Source organism: Trichomycterus rosablanca, chromosome 14, assembly GCF_030014385.1.
Source record: "Trichomycterus rosablanca isolate fTriRos1 chromosome 14, fTriRos1.hap1, whole genome shotgun sequence".
Classification (NCBI taxonomy): domain Eukaryota; kingdom Metazoa; phylum Chordata; class Actinopteri; order Siluriformes; family Trichomycteridae; genus Trichomycterus; species Trichomycterus rosablanca.
The window spans coordinates 5,097,454-5,120,193 of NC_086001.1; the positions used below are offsets into that span (position 1 = coordinate 5,097,454).

Here is a 22,740-nt window from a genome sequence, read left to right on the forward strand (position 1 = left end):
CATGATTCACGAGTCAGCAATGAGTCATTTACAGGATAAGTATTAAACTATATAGAAGATCCAGCTACTTTTCTATTTGACTTATTGATTCAGAATCACCACTGAGTCATTTACAGGATATATTTATTATCACAGCACAGAGTTGTCTGAGTGTTCAGAATCAGAGTCAACACTGAAACAGAGGTTAAAATATCAAGTATTAAATTATATATAAGATCCAGGTACTTTTCTATTCGACTCAACGATTCAGAATCACCACTGAGTCATTTACAGGATATATTTATTATCACAGCACAGAGTTGTCTGAGTGTTCAGACTCAGAGTCCAAACTGAGACACAGGTTAAAATATTAAGTACTGAACTATATACAGTATATGATCCAAGTACTTTTCTATTCAAACTGAGACACTGGTTGAAATATTGAGTATTAAATTATATTAAGATCCAGATACAAGACTCACAATTCAGAATCCCCACTGAGTCGTTTACAGAATATTTATTATCACAGCACAGAGTTGTCTGAGTGTTCAGAATCAGAGTAAAAACTGAGGGTTTAAATACTAAATATTAAATTATATATAAGAGCTAAACCTTTTCTATTAGACTCCATGACTCAATTTACGGGATAAATGAATTATTTATATTTATATAATAAGATTCATATCACGTATGACTCAGAAACAGCACTGACTCATAGCAGGTGTTGATTGTGGGTTATTTAATCACTGTTCTTCAGCTTCCTCGTGTTATCACTTCTAGAACTGCATGAGATGCTTTTTATTTATGTTATTATTTGAATATATTACTATTTGAATATTATAAAATCTTGTCTGAATGAACTGTTTGCTGCTGGCTCTGTATAAAAGCTTCATTCTGATTGCTGAACTGGTTCTGAATAAGTATATCTGATTTACTTCTTTACTGTACTCTGGTACTCAGGAACACGATGAAATAATACTTGTGATGTGTTTACATTTTGATAGAACAAGACACGATTGCATCTCCATTATCGACACATGATTAGTGGACAGAATTTCCCACTGTACCCACCTGTATCTCCAGTACATAATTTTCCTTGGCTCGGCGGCTCAGTTTACCCACTGAGACCAGCGCCCCCTGTGGTGTGATCTCAAACACGTCCTCGTCGTTCCCGTCAACAATGGAGAAGGAAAACGGAGGTCCGTTGTGCGAGGCGTCTCGATCGGATACGGCAAGCTGGAGAATGCTGGTACCAACCGGTCGGTTCTCCTACAAAACCACCAATAAACAACTATAAACATTTTATCTTTTTTATATACATTTCCATCTTCAGCAGGAAAAAATGACCACAGATACGGCCAAAAGTATTTGGACACCTGACCATGATCTTGTATTGAAAAAGAGTAACCTTGGCAGACGCCTTTATCCAATGCAACTTACAGTACTGTGACAGAATACAGTCTGAGCAATAGTGGGTTAAGGGCCTTGCTCAAGAGCCCAACAGCAGCAACCTGGCAGTGGTGGGGCTTGAACCAGCAACCTTCTGCTTACTAGTCCAGTACCTTTACCACTAGGCTACAACTGCCTATCTTGAGAGACGGCTTCTTACAAGACTTTGAAGTATGCCTGTAGGAATTTGTGCCCATTCAGTCAAAAGATGACAGTGTTTGTATGGCTGGGCTCTGATGTTGGTCAAGAAAGTGGCAGCGTTGATCTTGTTGTCATCTTTATTTTACCTTTTGTTTAGCATATTATTATATTATATAATTTTTTTTCTTCATTGAAGCTTTGGCAATACAACTGTACATTTTTGTCATGCCAATAAAGCACCATTAAACTGAACTAAATTGAGAGAAAGACCTGAATGATGACGGTGTAGTTGCTCTGGGAGAAGATCGGTGGGTTGTCGTTGATATCTGATATATCTATGTTGATTTTGGTGGTGCTGGAGTGAACAGGATCTCCACCATCGGACGCCATGACGGTCAAAGTGTAACCAGAGACCTACACACACACACACACACACACAGTAAGATATCTACAATACAACACACACACATATGTGTGACTATATATGTCTTTTTTCCACCTTCTCTCTGTCCAAATGTCGAGCCACCTTCACTTCTCCTTTCACTGGGTCGATGGTGAACAGGCTGCCTTGGTTGCCGTCGATGATGGAATAGTGCACCTGATTGTTCAAGGGTCCGTCCGCATCTTCAGCCACGACCTACACACAAACACATTATGTCCCACACTGCTCAAAAGAAGTGTTTGATAGTGACAGTGATAGTTTAGGGTGACCATATGTCTGCTAAACATTGCAAAAAAGATCACAGGTGAGGGGGCGGAGACTCACAGTAAGCACGCTCTTGCCAGGCTCTGCGTCCTCGCTCACCACCGCTGAATAAACCGACTGGCCGAACACAGGACTGTTATCGTTCACGTCTGTGACGTTGATGTTAATGACAGCCCGGTCGCTCAGGGACGAAGTCTCGCCGCCTGTTGCCTCCACAGTCAGAGAGAACTCGCGGGATGATTCGTAATCCAGAGGTGCGATCACGAAGATAACACCTGTAATAGAGAGAGGTTTGAAAAATGTAGTATGTTAGAATGACAGGTTCCAAAAATATAACAGCCAAGCTGATCATTTGTGTGCCTAATGAATCAATCTGTATCTTCAGAAAGCAATCCAGTCTAAAAGCTCCACATGTATCCGTGTTTAGCTGGATTTTCCTCACTGTTTCACTTTTAAACTTGTGTTATAACTCGAGGTTCTGAATTGTGTGAATCAGCTTTTCAGAGAGTCTAAAATATCATAAAAATCATAAAAAAAAGCTTAATGTAGTTTAATGTATAAACAGAACAACACAAGAACACTAAACTTCTCTTAATTATTACTGGTTATAAGTCTCTCCACTAACTAAATTCCTCACTCGTTGTTTTAGTACAATAAGTCACGTTAAGTTTAGTTCACGTTCAGCGTCGTTTGTACTGTCTGAGTCACTTTTATTGTGTCATATCAAACAGTTCTTCTCATTGGAGGTGCTTTGAAAAGGACAGCGGCAAACTGGGTTCAACGTGCCAAGCTAAGCAGCAGCACCTCACTCCATAGGAAATAATGGCACAGCCGCTTCTCATTTGAATGCACCCTTTAGAGTCAAGGTAGCATATTTCAGAAACACTGGGTGCAAAATGGGAACACACCCCTGCACAGGGTTCCAGTTTATCGCAGAGTATCACTCATATAAACTAATATTAATAAATAATTGCACATATAAAGGTGCTCAGGTGGCACAGCGGTCCAATGTGCTTGCCACTACCGCTGGGATCCAGGGTTGATCGGCTATGTCTGAGGAGGGGCCAAGGCTCTAGTTGGCCCAATAAGGCTCACTATGGATTGGAGTCATGTTCATTGTGTGTAACTGCACTGGTTCCAGTGATTCTGGGGAAAACGTACCCACCAAGACCTCGACCAGGAAGAAACAGAGTTAAAACATATAAACAAACAAATGAATGTGCTTATTCAAATCTGTATCTGTTATTTACATATTAATGAAGTTTGACAGTCCATACAGGAGCAGAACTATACTAACCACTGTTTGAGTCCACGCTGAACGCGCCCCTATCGTTGCCCTCGACGATGGCGTAAGAAATCTGCGCCTCAGCATCGCGGCTGGCCGCGTGCACTCGGAGCACCTGCGTCCCCGTCTGAACGTCCTCTGCGATCTCGACGGAGTAGTCGCGATGCTGGAAGATGGGCGGATCATCGTTGAGGTCGAGCACAGACACGGTCACCGTGCACACGGCGGAGAGCGGGCGGGGCCGGCCCCGGTCCACAGCACGAGCGCGGAGGGTGTACGAGGGGCGGAGCTCTCGGTCCAGGGCCGAGACCAAGTGCAGGACGCCAGAGTGCTCGTCTATGGAAAAGGTGCCGTCGGCCGAGTCCAGCAGGGAGAAGATGAGCTCGCTGTTCGAACCTGAACGGGCGAAAGAAAGAGAGGTACATCGTTAAAATAAAAAAAATAAAAATAAAAGTCTTCTTTCCCCCGACTCAAAACATTAACGTTCCAAAGAAAGTAAAACTGGACAGAAAATGCAGAAGATTTCAGGCGTGCTGGGAAAAGTTTAGAGGGGGGTAGGTATGTCTGATTTAAAGAAGTATAATAAACTTCCCAGTAGGATTATAAACGGGTGAGTGGCCGCTCAGGTGGCGCAGCGGTAAAAACACACGCTGAAATCAGAGCTGGGATCTCGAATACATCGTATCGAATCTCAGTTCTGCCTGCCGGCTAAGACTGAGGACGATTGGCCTGTTGTTCATATATGAGCGGGACTAAGCCGGATGGGGTCTCTCTCCCATGACTGGTGCATTTATGACCTCTGCTGGCTGATTGATGGCGCCTGCACAGAGATGAGAAAAGAGTGCTCTCAGGGTGTGTCTCTCCGTACACCACGCTGAGCTGCACTGCACTCATCAAAGTGTAGGTGATAAGACGCATACGGCATGCTGCCCACGTGTCGGAGGGGGCGTGGGTTAGCTTTGTTCTCCGCAATCAGATCGGCATTGGTGGAGAGGAAGCATGATGGAATCGGGCAATTGGACGCGCTTAAAGAAAGTTTGGACACCCCTGCTTTTAAACCACAGTTATCCTGGACCAGGAATCATCAGCCTTGCCTTAATTAGTGCCAATACGTTGTCTCGTATGCACATAACATTTATTTTATTGCCTGAAATACATGAACTTATTAATAATGAAGGCTGTCCACATACTTTTGTGTTCTATAGAAATATAGTGTAGACACCCCGTACGCACAAAGCATCATTTTCGGATGTTAATAAATCGTAACGTAACGATCAGAAGCAGCGCTCATCACACGATCCGAACACAGCACGAGCCCCCTGCAGTCGTCTCAGTCTCCGTCCCACCAGATTAGCTCTGTGAAATTGCTTAATGGAGGTTAAGTGAATCGTAGCGGATGATTCTATCTGTCGTGCGGCGGATCTCTCTCTCCGGGGAATCTTCCCGCTAAGAGACACTTAAAGCGGCGATCGGGAATCGCTCATGGCCGCTGGCACGAGTTTCCGTTCGTTCGCTCGCTGCTGGATGATTTTATTTTAAGAAGGGACCGAATTCAATCCAAGGAGAGTGGGATTTAATCTCATGACAGATCGAATTCTCTGCTAATTAATACAATGATCAGGTATTCGGCGACTCTCCCATGTCAGGAGTCGTACCCTTCTGCGCTGCCTAGTTTGGCCGGCTCGGTTTAATGCATTGATCAGGGTGAGGCTCTCTGTGCACAATGCTGATCCGCATATGAACTCGCCTCGTGCAGGTGAAAAGAGGCAGTCGGAACTGCTAATGTGTCAAAGGGGGTGTGTGTCAGTTGCGAAGCTCAGCAGTGGAGGGTTGTATCGGTAGAGGTGAAACGTAGCGCAACCAGGGTAACTGGATACGACTAGATTAGGGCAAAAAATTGGGGGGAAAGAACAGAGAAAAAGAGAAAAAAAAAATCATAGTTTTACACAACTATTTTCTTTTGAGTAACTATAGATATCCTCAACATTCACTTAAGTCCGAAACTAGCCGATTTTCGAGCTTTCTGGATGACCTAATATTTAATAGATGGACATTGAAGCATAACTGAAGGATTAGCTACAGCTTTAATGACTTGGGCGGTGATTTCAGATGCATTTTAGCCACTGCAGGTTTAAACTTTTGCACAGTGAGCTCACAGTCTTACAGGAAGCGCTGGTTGATCTGACAGAACGTGGGTTGTGCGCAGTGGTTTCTCAAACAAAAGCTGGAATTTAGAGCTGATGACAAACAGGATGACATTTAGATCAGAACAGATGGAAAAAATGTGAACAAAGACTGAAGAGAAAACGGAATCTGAGGATTAAGAATGAAGATCAGCGGTCTGATGAAGAAAACATGAACTAATAAAATCGTGATATGCTGGGTTTTATAAACCACTGGTTATTTTTAATATTATGTGTTTTTATATAAAGTTAGCACATCATTGATCTGTGGTTCATCTAAACACACTGCAAGCATTGAAAATGGAAGATGATGAAGTCCTTCGTAAAGAGCTTCCAAAAAACCCTCTATATTCCTCAGTATCCCTACATAAGCCATACAACCAGCATTTATAACTATATTATATAGCAATAGCCACTAATGCGGAATTTGATTTTGACAATGAAGTATTCATCCCTGTCATTCAGGTGGCGCAGCGGGAAAATACACACACCAGAGCTCACATCTCGAACGCGAACAATGATTGGCTCGTTTGTAGGAAGGGTGTCGAAGAGGATTCCTCATAACTAGAGATGGGACGGTCGATCGGCTATGAATCGGTATCGGCCGATTTTTTATCAAAATATGCTATCGGCGATCGGCGATATTTCCTAAAAGTAGCCGATCCGATTGTGTGATATATAAAGACCACGTTAAGTTAACAGCTCAGTGGATTGATCCAGACTTTGAGCTACAAAGCACCAACCATCACATCACCATTCATCAACCATCGTACAGAAACCACAGTGAAAGCTCTTCATGACCTAAAATAACATCATTAACGTTGTGCATCATACATACGATGTAATTTTGCTGATTGTAATATTTACTTTAAAAAGATAATTCAACCCGGTCACATCTGAGTCGATTCTATCAGCACGTTATATAAACTCCTGGTTCACTTTGGTAAATCGTGAGCGGTTCTTACTTGTGATGTAGATGAGAACAGAAAACGTTACAGAGCCAATCAGAGGCAAAAGTTTATTCATTACCAAATTCGTTAGTTCAGGATCATCTGCTAAACTTTTAGGGTAATCAGAACTTTTAGCTCCACAGACGGAACGAGTCTGACTCGGTGACCGCTCTGTGGTAATAGCGGTTTAATTAAGCTTTTTAATTAAGCTTTTTAATGTAAGAAAGTCACACAAAATGTTCTGTAGTAGCTGGTGTTTATTTAAAACCACAGCATTTATTAATAACAGTAAAAACGGAGAGAGAAACTTACGCGTCACATTCGACTCCTGAATCAGAATAATTTAAAGCGACACTGTGAACAAAGCGTTTTTTTTAAAGAAACACACACACGCTGTTGCTTTCGGTTTATTTTCACTGTGAGGCTCTTTTTAAGTTTTTTTCAGACTAAACTGGATAACATTAAACCTGTGTGTGTGTGTGTGGTCAGTTAGACTAATAAGATATGTCTCCTGTGGGTGAAAAAAATAATTGTTTGGTTACTTTATTATTTACTGCTGGTTTTGCGCTAAAAATTGCATGTCACCGCCCCCCCTGCCCCCCCCGATCGAAATCGACTATCGTCCGATTGCCCTGAAAGGACATCGGAGATCGCAATCGGTGCCAAAAACCCCGATCGTCCCATCTCTACTCATAACTGATACAATTACGATCTCTGCTGGCTGATTGTTGGTGCTGCACAGAGACGAGGGATAATGGGTCCGTGTGTGACTCTCCGTGCGTGAGACTGAGCCACATATGAACTCATCTCATGCAGGTAAAAAGATGCAGTAAGCTACTGCACACATGTCGGAGGGGGCGTGCGTTAGTCACGGCTCTCCTCGGTCAGAAGTGGAGGTCAGGAGCAGTAGAGAGAAAGCGTAATGCAATCGGGTAATTGGATACGACTAAACTTCTATGATACATTTACATTTTTTGTTTCATTTCATTTTCATGTCTTACCCCAGCTTTATCCTGGTCTGGGACGTGGTGGGATGCAATGCAGTAACACCCCAGACGGAACAGCAATCCAACATGGGGCCTCTGCCACCCCAATTATGTCTGTATGTACATGCCTGACTGGCTGATAGCAAAGACTTTCTCTCTGCACTGAATTTAGCCCCCATGTTTCTGTTTAAACTATTCTGGACTGACTTATTTACTCTTTGAAGTGACCACTTTCATGTTGGAAAAACTTCTCCTCAATCCTCTCTCACTGGTAACCAAAACCAAATGTTTTTCCACTACTGGTCAAGCATTTCTGACCTTATCAGTGGGCAATTATTAACCACAGGAGATCATGACCTGCACAAAGTCAAACCCACATGTGACCATGTGATTTGCAGAAGAAGAGAGAGCATGCAACATCCACACAAAAAGGACCCTGGCCAGCCAGTCGAGAAATCAAACCCAGGCCTTCTAGCTGTGTGGTGACAGTACTAATATTTTTTGGGATATGAAGTCTGAAGCCCGTCTTTTCAGATTCTCAGGGTTAAAGTATAACTAGATTAACTCATCTTAAACCCTATGCAAATAAGTTGCCCTTCCTGCCAGAAATACAATGGCTAAAAACTCACCGGTGTCAAGGTCCGTGGCCTGCAGTTGGGCGACAGGAGTGTGTAACTCGGTGTTCTCGAATACGGTGATGGTATAAGGGTCAGAGGAAAACCTTGGTGCGTTATCGTTGACGTCCACCAGCGTGACTTCAACCTCGGCCTCACAGTAACGTCCTCCTCCGTCCACCGCCCGCACCTTCATCCTGTGTACTGCTTCTTCTTCATAATCCAGATCGTCCAGGGTTTTCAGCTCACCTAGAACAAGGGTAAACAAGTCTGCATTTAGCAAGTAGACCCAATAAGGGCTAGAGCCTCATACTGAAAGAAAACTGTCAGATGTGCAAGCATTATAAGATAACATTGCAGATGTACACTGGATTATAGAAAAAGTCAAGAAATTCAAAAAGAAATTCAACCTGTTCTTCAGTGAGCTGTCAATTGCGTTTAATAAACTGAATTATGGAATATGTTCTAGGGAATGATTGAAACACTGGAGTATCTCATCATCCTGATGAGGCATCTCTACACCAATCAACAAGCCACAGACATTACAGAACATGTAAAAAAGGCTGCATTTGATCATGATCACGATCAATATGCAGATGACACAATACCCACAGCATCATAGCAGAAAAGCAGAGCAGAGTAAATATACTGGACCTCAGATCAATATTAAGTCGTCATGACAACAAAAAACACTAATAAGTTCTCCGTAGTTGGAGAAGATGTTGAAGTGGCGGTCAGGTTTAGCCTAATTGGATCAATTATTAACAGCAAAGCATCAAGCAGTCAGGAAAAAACAACACAGGCTGAGACTGAGAACCAGAAAAGATCTTCAGATGTAAAGATTTGGCTCTCCAGACTAGGTTCTTCTCTGAGGTTCTTTATAGATGTGGAGCTGGACAATAAAAAAGAACAGGAAGAATATCAAGTACCTTGACCAGCAAAGACGACAAATGGACAAATGGATCCTCGATTAGAGCAAACCAAACCTCTATCTCAAAGGCCCAGAAAACCGAATTAAAGCTCTGTTATTTTGGACACATTATGAGAAAAAAAACCCAATTCATTAAAAAAAGAAAATTATATTAACGGTAAAGAGGGCGACCAGCAAGATGTATGGATACAATCAATGAGCCATTGAGAAGCCAGAATGTTCTGGAGAAACACCATCAATGTGGTCACCAGGAGTAAGAATCAACTGCACTTAACATATGTTGGCCACTTCTTCTAATGTAAAAGTAAATCATAGAAAATTAGCATAGAAATGCTTAAATATGCCTAATATTTCCTGATTATATATGGGTATCAAAAGAAAAACAATGAGTGCATTCTTAAAAAGATATATACAAATTAATTTGGAACTTGTAACTCCAGTGCAAATAAAAGAAGCAAACACTAAACATGTTGGTTGATCACAGTCATTGTGATATCCTACATTTAAAAGAAAGCATTATATATATATTTCTGACACAGTTATCACTTCCACACACACACTTCACTCTGCTTTTTCTTTTCATAGACATTACTATCATAGCTCCACCAGCAGGGGGCACTGTGGCAGTGTGACTGAGCAGGTTGAAAAGAAGCACAGTTCACACTGGCATCATCAGACCAGGATGCACAAAAAACACCCCCTCAGTGCTAACAGCTATAAGACCAGCGAAAGATTTTATAATGAGTAATAGAAAGACTAGAGAAGAAGGAAGATTGGGTAAAGGAGTGTTACATAAATCTGAAAAAAGACAATAAACAACAAAGGGAAAACACATGAGAGACAGAAATATGTTCGGGAAACGTCAAAGAAAAAAAAAAAAAGAAAAAGTAAAGAGGTACACAACAAGAGCAAGTTAAACAGAAGTATGTAAAGAAAATATAAAATAAAGGAAGGAAGGAAGGAGGGGAGGAAGAAAGTAAAAGAAAGAAAACAAGAAAATATGAAGATATAAACATAAAAAAAAGGTAAAAATAAAACAGAAAAAATCACGAGTCAAATAAGACAGAAAGAAAAAGAGGAACTGAGGGTGAAGTGTCTCTGCAGGGCTCTTGGCATCACTAACACTGAACAAAGCTTCTGTTCTTTTCCACCATTAAATAAAAGACGAAGAGCGAGTAGAATCCCCTGCAAAACGTCAATCCCACACACAAGAGCAACACCTTCACCAACAACAGCACTCTGTACTGCTACCACACACACACACACACACACACACACAACACACACACACACAACACACACACACTCAAGCTTCTCACTCACAGCTGCTCTCTAGCACCTTCACAATAGGCTTTGTGTTGTAGTGGTGCAGTAAAAAACTAACACAAGCCGCTGTTGATTTCTGCATGCCTTCTGGCTCTCTGCTGTGTTTAATTCACATAGGATGAGAGCAATAGAGTTGAGAGAGAGAGAGAGAGAGAGAGAGAGAGAGAGAGTTAATAAAGCCTACCACTACACAAGTATAAATAGCTATGAATCGCATTGCACACTACCAGACTTAGTGACTTGTGATTGTAAATTTGTGATCTCAAGGTCAGTAGCTAATGAGCTAGTGAGGAGTCACAACTCACAGATTCAGGCTTGAATTCCCTAAAATACTGTTATTGCCATAAAGAAGGAACCAACTCCATATTAATGCTGATGGTTTAGAATAGGATGTCCCTAAACATGGTCAGGTATCAACATACCTTGGACCATGAGATGAAGAAGCAGAAAACAGCAATTTAATATTTTATCTGAAGTGTTGTTGTCAAACTATGTTAATATTTTACTGTTCAGTAGATAGTGTGACATTTGGGACACAGCAACTCTCCTTTGCTTTGTGTATAGCCTGAAACAATGGGTTTAAGAAAATGTTTTATGCTTGGAAAAAACCTGGCAACATACTACTTTACTGGCTGCCATCATTGGGCTGGTTATAGGGTAATAACACTACATGGTAGGAAGTCAAACATGCTGGAAAATACAATAGCCTTATTGATTAGTAAATAAAAAATATACATCTTCTTTTCAGACTCTTGAAACATAGTCCAAAGCCAGGTTTCCCTTTTTCCACTTAGGTTCTCCCATATCATCCCACTGCTTGATTCCTACTAGTGTGCAAAGCATATATGTTTGTCTACAGGGCTGGGAAAAAAGGCCTGACTATCTACCTGAGGCGCCAGTTAAACCATGTTCTATAACTTTACCTTTTGATCCGTACTTTAGGACTAAATGGTGAAAAGAAACAAGATTATTTTTGTACTGCACCCGGGTTTAGCTGTCTAAACAGTGACGGCTCAGGCTGTGGTCAGATCATGACTAAACACTAAAGCTCAATTAATTTTGCAATAAAGCAAACACTAATATTGCACGTATTAGTATTTAAAAAAGAATTCTTGGCTTGTCCACTCACATGCCTTTTGACAAGTTTTTAGCTAACTGATGTTAGAATGTACTTGGGTGAGGAAATGTCTACTGAGAAAAGTATAAAGAATAGCATGTGGAAAACTGCAGAAAGATCCAATGCATAAAATAATAAAGTGCCTGTGTACAGAGTGTGTGTGTATGTGTGTTTGTGTGTGTGTTAAATGCCAGGGTTCTGGCTACTACTGTAATAAGAATTTCTAGTTGTACTGTTTGGATTCAAAGGTGCACCACTTAAGGCATATGTCTGTGTGTGTGTGTTAAATGCCAGGCTACTGTCTATTAAAGAAATAGGAATTTCTAGTTATACTGTTTGGATTCCAAGGTGCAACACTGAGGGCATATATGTGTTTGTGTGTGTGTGTGTGTGTGTGTGTATGTGTGTGTGTGTGTGTGTGTGTGTGTGTGTGTGTGTTAAATGCCAGGGTTCTGGCTACTAATGTAATAAGAATTTCTAGTTGTACTGTTTAGATTCAAAGGTGCACCACTTAAGGCATATATATGTGTGTGTGTTTATATATGTGTGTGTGTTAAATGCCAGGCTACTACCTACTAAGGAAATATGAATTTCTAGTTATACTGTTTGGATTCCAAGGTGCAACACTGAGAGCATATATGTGTGTGTGTGTGTGTGTGTGTGTGTGTGTGTGTGTTAAATACCAGGCTACTACCTACTAAAGAAATATGAATTTCTAGTTATATTGTTTGGATTCAAAGATGAAACAGAGGGCATATATATGTGTGTGTGTTTTGTTTGTGTGCGTACTGCCTACTAACATAATATAAATTTCTAGTTATACTATTTGGATTCAAAGGTGCACCACTGAAGTCATGTGCGTGTGTGTATGTGTGTTCGCCTAGAACACTCTTTGAATACTAAGCTAAAGTTTTAACACTGCTTGCAGCATTGAGCGAGGTTCATATGGTGTGTGTGTGTGTATGTGTGTGTGTGTGTGTGTGTGTGCTCCATCGGGCGCACTGAGACTGTCAAGACAAGGCTGAGCGTCTGCTTTCATAAGATCTGTGACACTGATTGAGAACTGACCTATCAACACACACATGTATGTATGCCTGACACTGACACACACACACACACACACACACTATTATGCTGGCACATGACTGTAGACATAATGAGACACATTAAAATACAACAAATGCATGTGTTCTCAGACTGGGGGGGGACTGTAGATTCTAAGCAAAGTGCTGCCATTTGTACCCTTAATTCACTATTACTACTATTAAATTAATAAAGAATTAGAAAGCTCAACGTACAAAATTAATTTGACCCATATTTATGTACATATTATACATGGCATCAATATAAAATCAGGTGCATACCACCTCTAAATTTGCCCCTTTTTAACCCTAAAGTCTCTGCATAGCTCTGGATCTATTTAAATTGCTTTCTCACTGCATTCCACTGCCACTGTATTTTCTTGTTGCTGGTGGGCAGGTCTGTGATGTTTCTTTGGGTTTGTTTATCTTTGGTAAAGGCTTTAAACAGATAAGCTTATTTCATACCTGTGTCAGGGACGATGCTGAAATGTTCGGACCCGGGTCCTAAAAGCTGATAGGTGATGTGAGCGTTGGACCGGATATCAGCGTCTGTGGCAGAGACCTGGAGAATGGAACGTCCAGCGACGGCGTCTTCTGGGACACTTACGGTGTACAGGGACTGGAGACAGAGAAAAACAAGGTGAAGGAGATTAACTGACAGACTTGTGTATAAGGCCTGGAAATAAAGATTTCTGCACATGAACAAAACAAAGACGTGGGTGGCGGAAAAAGCAAGAAAACTGGAGCAGACTGGAGTGAGGGGGAGGAGGTGTTGGAGAAACATTTTTTTGTTAAGAGATGAAAAGCTAAGCACAATTTTAACACATTTGATGCAAATTAGAATCTCAATATACTGTTAATGACCTCTTTGTCTATGCTTTACTAAATGTTTTTTGGTCTGGTTTGCTTAAAACCGTTCAGTTTGTCTATTTCTTACATTTATCTAATCCTGCTTTCATACTGGCAGCGACTTTTCACCTCTTGTTGGACAAATCGCTAATCGGTCGTCATCCTGTGTTCACACCAGCAGGGTCATCATCGCCTATAGATGTTTCTCAACTCGAGCTGACCTTTGTTTGCCATGGTTTTACTGGCGCCAAGCAAAAAAAGCAAACGCCATGGCAGTACAGAGTACTTTACTGGCTTAGAGCATAGCAAAAAAACTATTTGACCACAAATCAGATCCCTACCCATCCAGTCTTACCACAAATCAGACAGACTTGTTACCGCTAAAAATAAAAATCCTGGAGGGAAATCGATCGTCTATAAATTTCATCCCTAGTGCATCACTGTCTGTGCTGTCAACATGACAAGTAAACTGTGTGTGTTCTTTGCGATTGCTGTGTCTACTTGCATAAATTTGAGTTTCTCTTCTCTATTAGAAACAAGTATCTAGGAGACAAAAATAAAGTGTACTGTTTTACGTTGGTGGGAATAAAGAGTATACCACTCTGATTAATTCCTGTTGGTGATTGTCACATTGCTTCACTCCTAATTTTCAAGTTAAACTTTGCTCAGCTTTGCACTGCCAACATTCCGCCTCTTGTCACCAGAAATCGTCAGCTTTAATTGAAATTATACAACAGGTAGTTCCGACCTTACAATCTGATTGGTTGAGAAGCGTTCTAACTGTGCTGATATTCGTGATAACAGCACGGTCTTTTCACACCACAATGATATTACTCCGCTGACGCGTTGCCAGTAACGACAAGCTTCATGCACACAAATGCGCACGCAGGCGACACAGACTTTTATTCCCGATCGCGTTTTAAATCCGTTATGTGATATACAATCTATCGCACTGTGTAGGGAACATAAATCAATTGTCTAATATATTGTCTAGTGCACTATGTAGTGAACATGAATGCGTTATCCGATACACAATCTAGTGCACTATGTAGGGAACATTAATGTGTTTGTAACGCGAACAGTTAGCTTAATAGCCCAGTTAGCAGCTCATAAAAGTTCTGTTCTCACCCATATCCTTTGGTGTGTGCAAGATGTTTTTTATTTCTTTTATTTCTCTTCGGAGGTTCTTGCCTTTTTCTTCTTGTTGTTCTTACCTCCCTGAAATGAGTTTTTGCAACTTGGGATGTCTGCTTTGTAGTGTTAAACTTTATAATCGTTGTGGAACTACTTTTTGGCGGAAGGTATTGTCAATATTAAAGCATATTTATTATGAAATTCAGGGCTTCTTTGATTTATTTTCTTTCTTTATTTTGTAAAAACTGTTGTATTAAAGCAATAGAACACTTGAGGTCGTGTGTTATCGCGAATAACATCACGGCTGTAATGATCTACGGCCGAATCACAGCCGTGATGTTATTCACGATAACACACTCCCTCTCGTGTTCTATTGCTTAAATGAATGACAGCCAGTCGCTTTGTCGCATCACTGCCGGTGAGAAGGCAGACATCCCGTCTGAAAAATCCACTCCTGCTTTAAATAACAATGATCCTAAAAATGATCTTTTAACCAACAAATTATTTATATGTCATTTTTAAACCAAGTCACCTTGGTTATGTTATTATTAATCATAAACCTGGATAAAGCTTCATACCTTCTCACAAACTGGACTGTTGTCATTGGCGTCCAGGACCTTGACCTCTACGAGTGCCCGGCCTGTGAAGGTACCGTCTGTGGCGGTGATGTTGAGCTGGTAATTGTCTGTCTCCTCCCTGTCCAGTGGCTTCCGTACGAACACCTTCCACTCACCTTGCGTGTGCTCCACACCGAACTGGCCCAGCGGGTCACCACCTTGACAAAGTTAAAAAACATACCACTGAGATTAATAAATAAAGATAAATGAAAGACGATAAATTAAATTCCCAAGCTGTAAGTGACAGTTCTTTGCTTGGTGCAACAGTAGCTAATTTAGTGGGTAGCTTGTGTACCCAGGGTATCAAATTTGCATTTGCAAGATAAGGATTTTAATCATAATTGAAAGTTTTGCAGAAAGGATTAAAATAAGGCGGTTCAGGCTGCCAAAGCACAATCAGATACTCGGTGCAATTTTTTTTCTGATATCTTGGGATTTTTATCTTGGCAGAGTTGGTCATGCGAGCTAATTAACACCAGATCCTGAGTATCTCCCCTGCCAGTTAGTTGCTGGCATAATTGCACAAGCAAGACTTTTTTTACTGACCTAAATATTTAGACTTGTACTTTAAAACTTGTTTACAGGTTGAAATAGAGAAATATCTAAACAAAAAAAGCAGTTGGCTTTATACTAACTGGATAAAGTGGCTTAGCAGTGATGAGCTGTTCTGAATTATTGACGGCAATTGAGAGCCTGCAGTTCAGCAAGTATCCTTTCATGCCATTACTGGACAAAACAACTTTGGGTTATATAAAGTTGACACACAGAGGTCACATGAAGGTTCTCAGACGTGCTTACCTGTGATAAAGTACTCGACTTGCTTGTTGATGTCCTCAGAATCAGCATCGGTGGTGCTGAGGATGGCGATCACTCCACCTGGAGGGTCATCTTCACTGACTGTGCCTTTGTAAATCTCTGCCGTAAAACGAGGCGGATTATCGTTTGTGTCTGCCACTGTGACCTGCACTTTGGTGCTCGCTGTAAGCTGTATCTTTTCTCCACGGTCAGTGGCCAGAATTGTGACAGTGTACTTATCCTTCTGCTCTCGATCCAGCTCCTTCAAAGTCGTCACCCAGCCTGTCTCACTGTTCACAGCAAACAGTTCTGCTATGTCTGCTGAGTTCTGAATGGGATCCAGACCGTAGATAACCAGTCCATTTGAGCTCGAGTCAAAGTCCACTGCTTTGACCTGTATCACTGAGGTGCCTCCAGGAAGGTTCTCCAGCACAACAGCCTCATAAGGGTCTGACTCAAAGAAGGGATGGTTATCGTTTACGTCTTTGACTTGAATGCTTATACCCACGGTTGAGATCACATCATTCCCTTCGTGATCACTTTGTGCCTGGAAAGTGAGTTGATACCACTTGGTGGTCTCATGGTCAAGTTTCTTTACTAGCTTTAGAGCTCCTGTGTCACGGTCAACCTCAAATACTTCATCTTTGTTGCTTTCCAGAGTGTTACCCTTGACTAGGCTGTAGATCACCGGCTGTTCACTTTCAGCTTGAATAATGTCTATCTCTTGGCCGAGAGGATGATCTTCGTCAATAGTAAATCTGTAATAAGGTTCTACAAACTTTGGCACTTTGACCTCTGGGCCAAGTACCTTTACATAAACTGGAACAACCGAGGATCTTGATGGGTTTCCACCATCCTTTGCACGTACAAGAAAGGCATAAAGCTCATTTTCTAGCCCAATCAGACTTTCTTTAGTCACAATGATCCCAGTGAGTGGGTTTATCTCAAAATTCTCTTCTATGTTATTAGTGTCGGCTTCAATCGAGTAGGTGATGTCAGCATTGCTGCCTTCATCCATGTCTGAAGCTGCAATTTTGACCACTGTAGTTCCTCTTGAAACATCTGAAGCTATGTTAACTTTATATTCTGCACCTTTAAATTGTGGAGAGTTATCGTTAACGTCTGTTAGGATCACGTTAATGGTGCAGAATCCCACTTTGCCACCACCATCTTTTACAATTAAAGATATTGAAATGACTTTCTCCAGAGCATTTTCACGGTCAAGACTTTCTAAGGTGAAAATTTTACCCTCTTCACTTACGGAGAACTTATCTTTAGCAAAGTCATTGACGATGTGGTATAAAATTTGTCCAAATATACCTGAATCTTCATCTGATGCTGGTGCATCTGCTACTAATGTTCCAACTGGGGAATTTTCTAAAAGTTCAACTATATATTCTCCCTGAGGGAAGGTAGGACTGTGGAAGTTAGCACCGTTAACATTAATCTTTAAAAGAGCAGAGCTTCTGAACACACCATCAGATACAGAAATATTAAGGTTATACTGAGGCTCCATGTGTGGCTTCCTGTGGTTGGATATAATGACAGCTCCAGAGTTTTTGTCGATGGCAAAGTTTTGTGCTTCATTTCCTGATGTGATTGAGAACTCTAAGCTTGCACTATCAATGCTGTCTGCATCTGAAGCTCGAACCTGTGTAACGAAATGACCACGGGGTGCCAGCTCACTGATGAATGCTTCGTAAACCTTTTGTGAGAACACAGGAGCATTGTCATTTAGATCCATAATGTCTATGGTCACGGTGACCTCACTGGAAAGTGCAGCGACCCCGCCATCTATGGCTCTGACAGTTAGTTTGTGCTGAGTTTGCTCCTCGTGGTCAAGCATACGTGCTGTCCAGATAGTACCAGTGTCGCGGTCAATGGTAAAGTATTCAGAGCTCTTTTCATCTTTAACTATTTGGTAGAACAGCACTTGGTTGTTACCCGCGTCTGCATCGGTAGCAGAGACCTGTACTACAGAGGTTCCAATGACGGAGGCTTCAGAAAGGCTTGCATTGTAAGACTTGGCAAGGAACACAGGTGGGTTGTCGTTCACATCTTCTAAGATTATGTCAACAAAAACGTCAGCTTTAGCACCATTTAGCGAATCTGTGGCTCTTACGCTTAGTTTATAGGCAGGGTGTGTCTCAAAATCGAGAGGTTGTACTACACTGATAACTCCAGTGTTGAAGTTGATTGAGAACTGATTGTATGGATCCCCCTCTGAGATGGTGTAGACTACCTTTGGTCCTTCAGAGTTACTGGCCTGTACATGGACAATAGGTGTGTGTACCTGTATATTCTCAGAGATCTCTAGACTGTAGAATGTTTTTTCAAACACTGGCACGGCTTTATTCACTACAGTTATAGGCACTTCAACGGTTGCAGACAATGGAGGCTCGCCTGCATCCGAAGCCACAACTGTGACCACAAACTCAACAGAGTCTGTTTCAAATGGCTTTTTTAGAGTGAGTTCTCCCCCAGATCTAATCTGAACATATTCATTCAGCTCCTGTAGGTGGTACTTAATCTCAGCGTTGGTTCCGATATCTGCATCCATGGCGGTCACTTGTTTGATCACTTGACCAACTTCAGCATCCTTCTGTACCAGAGCGTGGTAGGGCAAGTTGACGAACATGGGTGGGTTGTCATTGACATCCTCGACAGTTACCCTTACAAGAACGTGAGCCACATCAAAAGACTTGTCCTCTCTGGTGACTTCCACTACTATGTCATAGGTGTCCTGTTCCTCACGGTCAAAAGGTATGCCGGTGAACGAGAGCACCCCAGATGTTCGGCTGATCTCAAACCTTCTGTCAGGGTTTAAAATTCTGTAAAACAAAGGCTCATTGACTTGACTGCCCACAGCTGCAATGATGGCAAGAGTCTTCTTTTCCAGTGAGTTCTCCTGCACAAAAGCCTTGTAGGAGCTCTGAGTGAACTTCAGGCTGCTTGCTTTATTCTCTCTGATGTTTATCTTAACAGATACCATTTTGGAGAACCTGCCATCAGAAACTCTGGCTTTCAGCTCATACCTGCTTCGCAACTGGGTGACATTTTGAATGGTTATAACCCCAGTGAGTGGGTCCATTTTGAACTTGTCTCCGATGTTGCCCTCGGCAATAGAGTACATAAGTCTAGCATTCGGTCCTGAGTCTTCATCAGTAGCGTTGACTGCAATTACTGTGACTCCTTTGTAAGTTGGCAAAAGAACTGTAGCTTCATACAAGTCTTGGTTAAACTGTGGAGGACAATCGTTTACGTCTATGACTTTAATAGTCACATTGGCAGCCGTCTCTGCAAAATGTCTAGGGATTCCCATGTCATGGACTTGAACGGTGAAGAAGAAAACAGATCTTTGCTCATAATCCAACTCAGTGGTGGTCCTGATTGCTCCAGTGCTGGAATCAATGGCAAAGTAATTGAGGGCAAATGGTTCTACAATTTGGTACACAAGCCTTGCATTGGCATCACGGTCCATGTCTAGAGCACGGATTACTAACGGAGTGCTGTCTTTGGTAAGGACCACGCTCTTTACAGGGGACGACTCGCTCACCATCCCAGTAAATTCCTTTTGGATGAAAACTGGGGCGTTGTCATTTTCATCCTTAAGGTGAATGAGAAGTGTAGCATTGCTAGCCAGTCCTGCCATGTTGGTCCCCTGAATGGTTAGTTTGTACGATGGTATAGTCTCATAATCCAGAGTTCTTTGAGTCACGACCACTCCAGAGTTTGGATTGATGTCAAACACTCCATTTACATTTCCATCTTTGATCTGGTAGAAGACTGATGATTGACTGGTTGATGCCACCAGACTCACAAATGTCCCAGCAGGCGCAGATTCACTAACCTCGGCAGAGAAGACCTTTTCATGGAATTTCGGCTTAGCGTTGTCCGAAAGCGTTACCGTAATATCAACAGTCACTGTAGCGCTCAGGGGTGGAGTCCCCTGATCTGTAGCTTTCACTGTTAGCTCAAAGTGATTATTGTTGCTTCGGTCCAGCTCCTTTGCCACAATGATGGTCCCCAGGACAGGATCAATGGCGAATGAATTGGCCACATTTCCTGCAGAGAAGAAAAACGCAATAAAACAAACATTGTACATTACCATGCTTGGCTAACATATTGATTTTAATATTCTTACAGGCAGTAAATGAAATTTTCAATTATAATCCTTTATTTTTGGCTCCTTTACGATCTGGATGTAAGCAATAATGATATGTCAAGCCTTGGCACAATCACAAACATATTTTCCATAACAATTTAATGATTAAATCTGATTGTTTCTATGGTTGATGGCATTGTTTTAGACCATTGTTTATTAGCTAGCATTATTTTCCATGCAGCCCTTTAATTAACAGTTAAAATCAGCCAGAGTTTACAATTATTTGCAATTAAAAAAATTCATAAGTTTATCATGGCTTTTCTGAAATACAAACCATCTGGATCATAAATATACATACAGCTACTTTAATTATTAATTTTATGGTGCTGACATTTTTATAATGCCATTCAAAATTACAATATGACCTAATTAATTCTTATTTTTATTCATAATGAGTGGATACAGCTAAAGATTTTTCTATAAATATGGTTTGTTTGACTGCACACTATAAACACTACATGGAACAGTTGTCCGGAAACCTTTCCTTTCAGTTTAAGGTAAGTCTGGGCTTTCATACCAACTTTGCAAGGTCAAGAGAAGACTGGTAAATGTACTTTGTTGGGTACAGTCTTATTTATATGGGCACACATAAGTCACCAGATGTAGACAATCACTAATGAGGGATTGGGTGTCCATGGCACAAAGTTAAAAGACATCAAAATGTTCAAAACCACTGAATAAATTCGTATCAAACAGGATGTATATTTTAACCAATACAACAGAACACACAACTTCAAATCATTGAAATCCGAAGACATTTTTCCAAGTACATGTAAATGTTTGACTTCAGCTGGTTGAACAATCCGTGACCTTTCCACCCTGCAACACTGACTGCAGGAAGTGTAAACGACCGTGTCCACTATGAAGAATGCTAACTCTCTGGCATTTACAGTTCAGTTGGTCCAAGTAATTCGAAACATGTTAAAATGTGCATTCTCAACAGGACACTTGGTGCCAGAGAAGCGTCCCCCTTCACTGTCCAAACACTGGCTATCTATTAACACAACAATGATGAGAAACAAGAGGGAGGGAACCTCCAGCCTACAGCATGCTTCTCAGTCCTCTTTCATTACGTCTCCATTTCTTACTCTTATCTCTCTATCTGCATACTGCTGGTCTGTCCCTGTCTACCATACAGTCTGGGGAAATCTTAGTCCATCTAGGGCAGGGTGGTAATCCACTGTTGAATGTGTGGAACCTTCAAGCCCTCAGATGGTGTGTAATGAGAAACTGTTGTGCTACTGTGATAAATAACGCCACATAAGCAGCTGAGGTCTTATTTATAACAAAAAGGGGCAAATATTCACCTGCTAAATTGCAACAATTAGTTTTCTCATTTCCCAAATAATTTTATTAAGTGTAATTAGTAGGAAAGGTGATGGAACACAGTGGTAAACTTGCCTTCATAGGCATAAATATCTACATTTGTTTATATTTACAAAATACAATTTACCTGGTCAGTGAAAACATCGGACATCAAAAAGCTTTTATCAGTTAAATAAAGTTTTTTTTTATTGCATTTTACAAAATGTCCCAACTTTGTGAAAACAGGGTTTGTAAATAAAAGTGAGTTTTGTTCTAATTAAAAAAGAAAAAAGTGAATATATATTTATCTATAATATATTTACTGCCACAAGTCTAAACAAATCAGGTGACTAAATGTGTAGGCTAATATGTACGTTACTAACTAGCTAAGCTAGTCAATCATAACTCATGATTATCTTATCATTATAACTTTTTTTCTATTTATTTGTGCATTTTTTCTACCAATTTAGAGTCGCCAATTAGTCTTCCGCTGCTGGGAACCCCAATAGCGTTCGAGGAGGGTAAATTTGCCTGCTCCACGCCCCTTCCGACACGTGCACAGTCCCTCAACCGATGGATTCTCACATGAGGCTCATCCAATTCTGCACAGGCGCCTTGATCTGCTAAACAGGGTCTTTGCACAGTGTTTGAAGACCCCACCTTTTTTATTAGTCGACCTTTTCCCACCCAGCAGACTCAGTGGCCAATTTTGTGTTCTACAGGCACTGCCAATTGCGCCCACTAGATTACGCCCAGCCGACCAGTATCAGAGCCGAGATTCGAACCGGGGTGTTCAAATTGCTTCACACCATTATTTATTCAACATTGAATATCGCGCTGCGCCACCTGGGCGACATCATAATCATTTCTATCTTTGCTACTAACTCTATATATAGAAGCGTAGTGGGTAGAGACATTGTAGCAACAGTGGTAGCCTAGTGGGTAGAGCTTTGGGTTATCAATCGGAAGATTGTAGGTTCAAATCCAAACTCTACTTTGTAGTCACTGTTGGGCCCTTGAGCAAGGCCCTTAACCCTGTCTGCTCCAGGGACGCTGTACAATGGCTGACCCTGCGCTCTGACCCCAAACATGCTGGGATATTTGGAAAAAGCATTTCATTGTACTG

The 22,740-nt window shown here is 41.3% G+C and overlaps 1 protein-coding gene across 1 annotated transcript in view; it reads right to left on the bottom strand.

Annotated features, from left to right (window-relative positions):
• The window catches only part of fat1a (FAT atypical cadherin 1a), a 109,363-nt gene that overhangs the window by 15,260 nt on the left and 71,363 nt on the right, over positions 1-22,740 (bottom strand). The window contains exons 10-18 of the mRNA XM_063009026.1: positions 16,148-20,209; positions 15,311-15,507; positions 13,215-13,368; positions 8,309-8,542; positions 3,573-3,956; positions 2,336-2,550; positions 2,069-2,206; positions 1,840-1,983; positions 1,051-1,248 (exon numbers count right to left, since the gene is read on the bottom strand). Of these exons, the coding sequence (XP_062865096.1) occupies positions 1,051-1,248; positions 1,840-1,983; positions 2,069-2,206; positions 2,336-2,550; positions 3,573-3,956; positions 8,309-8,542; positions 13,215-13,368; positions 15,311-15,507; positions 16,148-20,209 (5,726 nt within the window). The remainder of the gene's footprint in view (positions 1-1,050; positions 1,249-1,839; positions 1,984-2,068; positions 2,207-2,335; positions 2,551-3,572; positions 3,957-8,308; positions 8,543-13,214; positions 13,369-15,310; positions 15,508-16,147; positions 20,210-22,740) is intronic.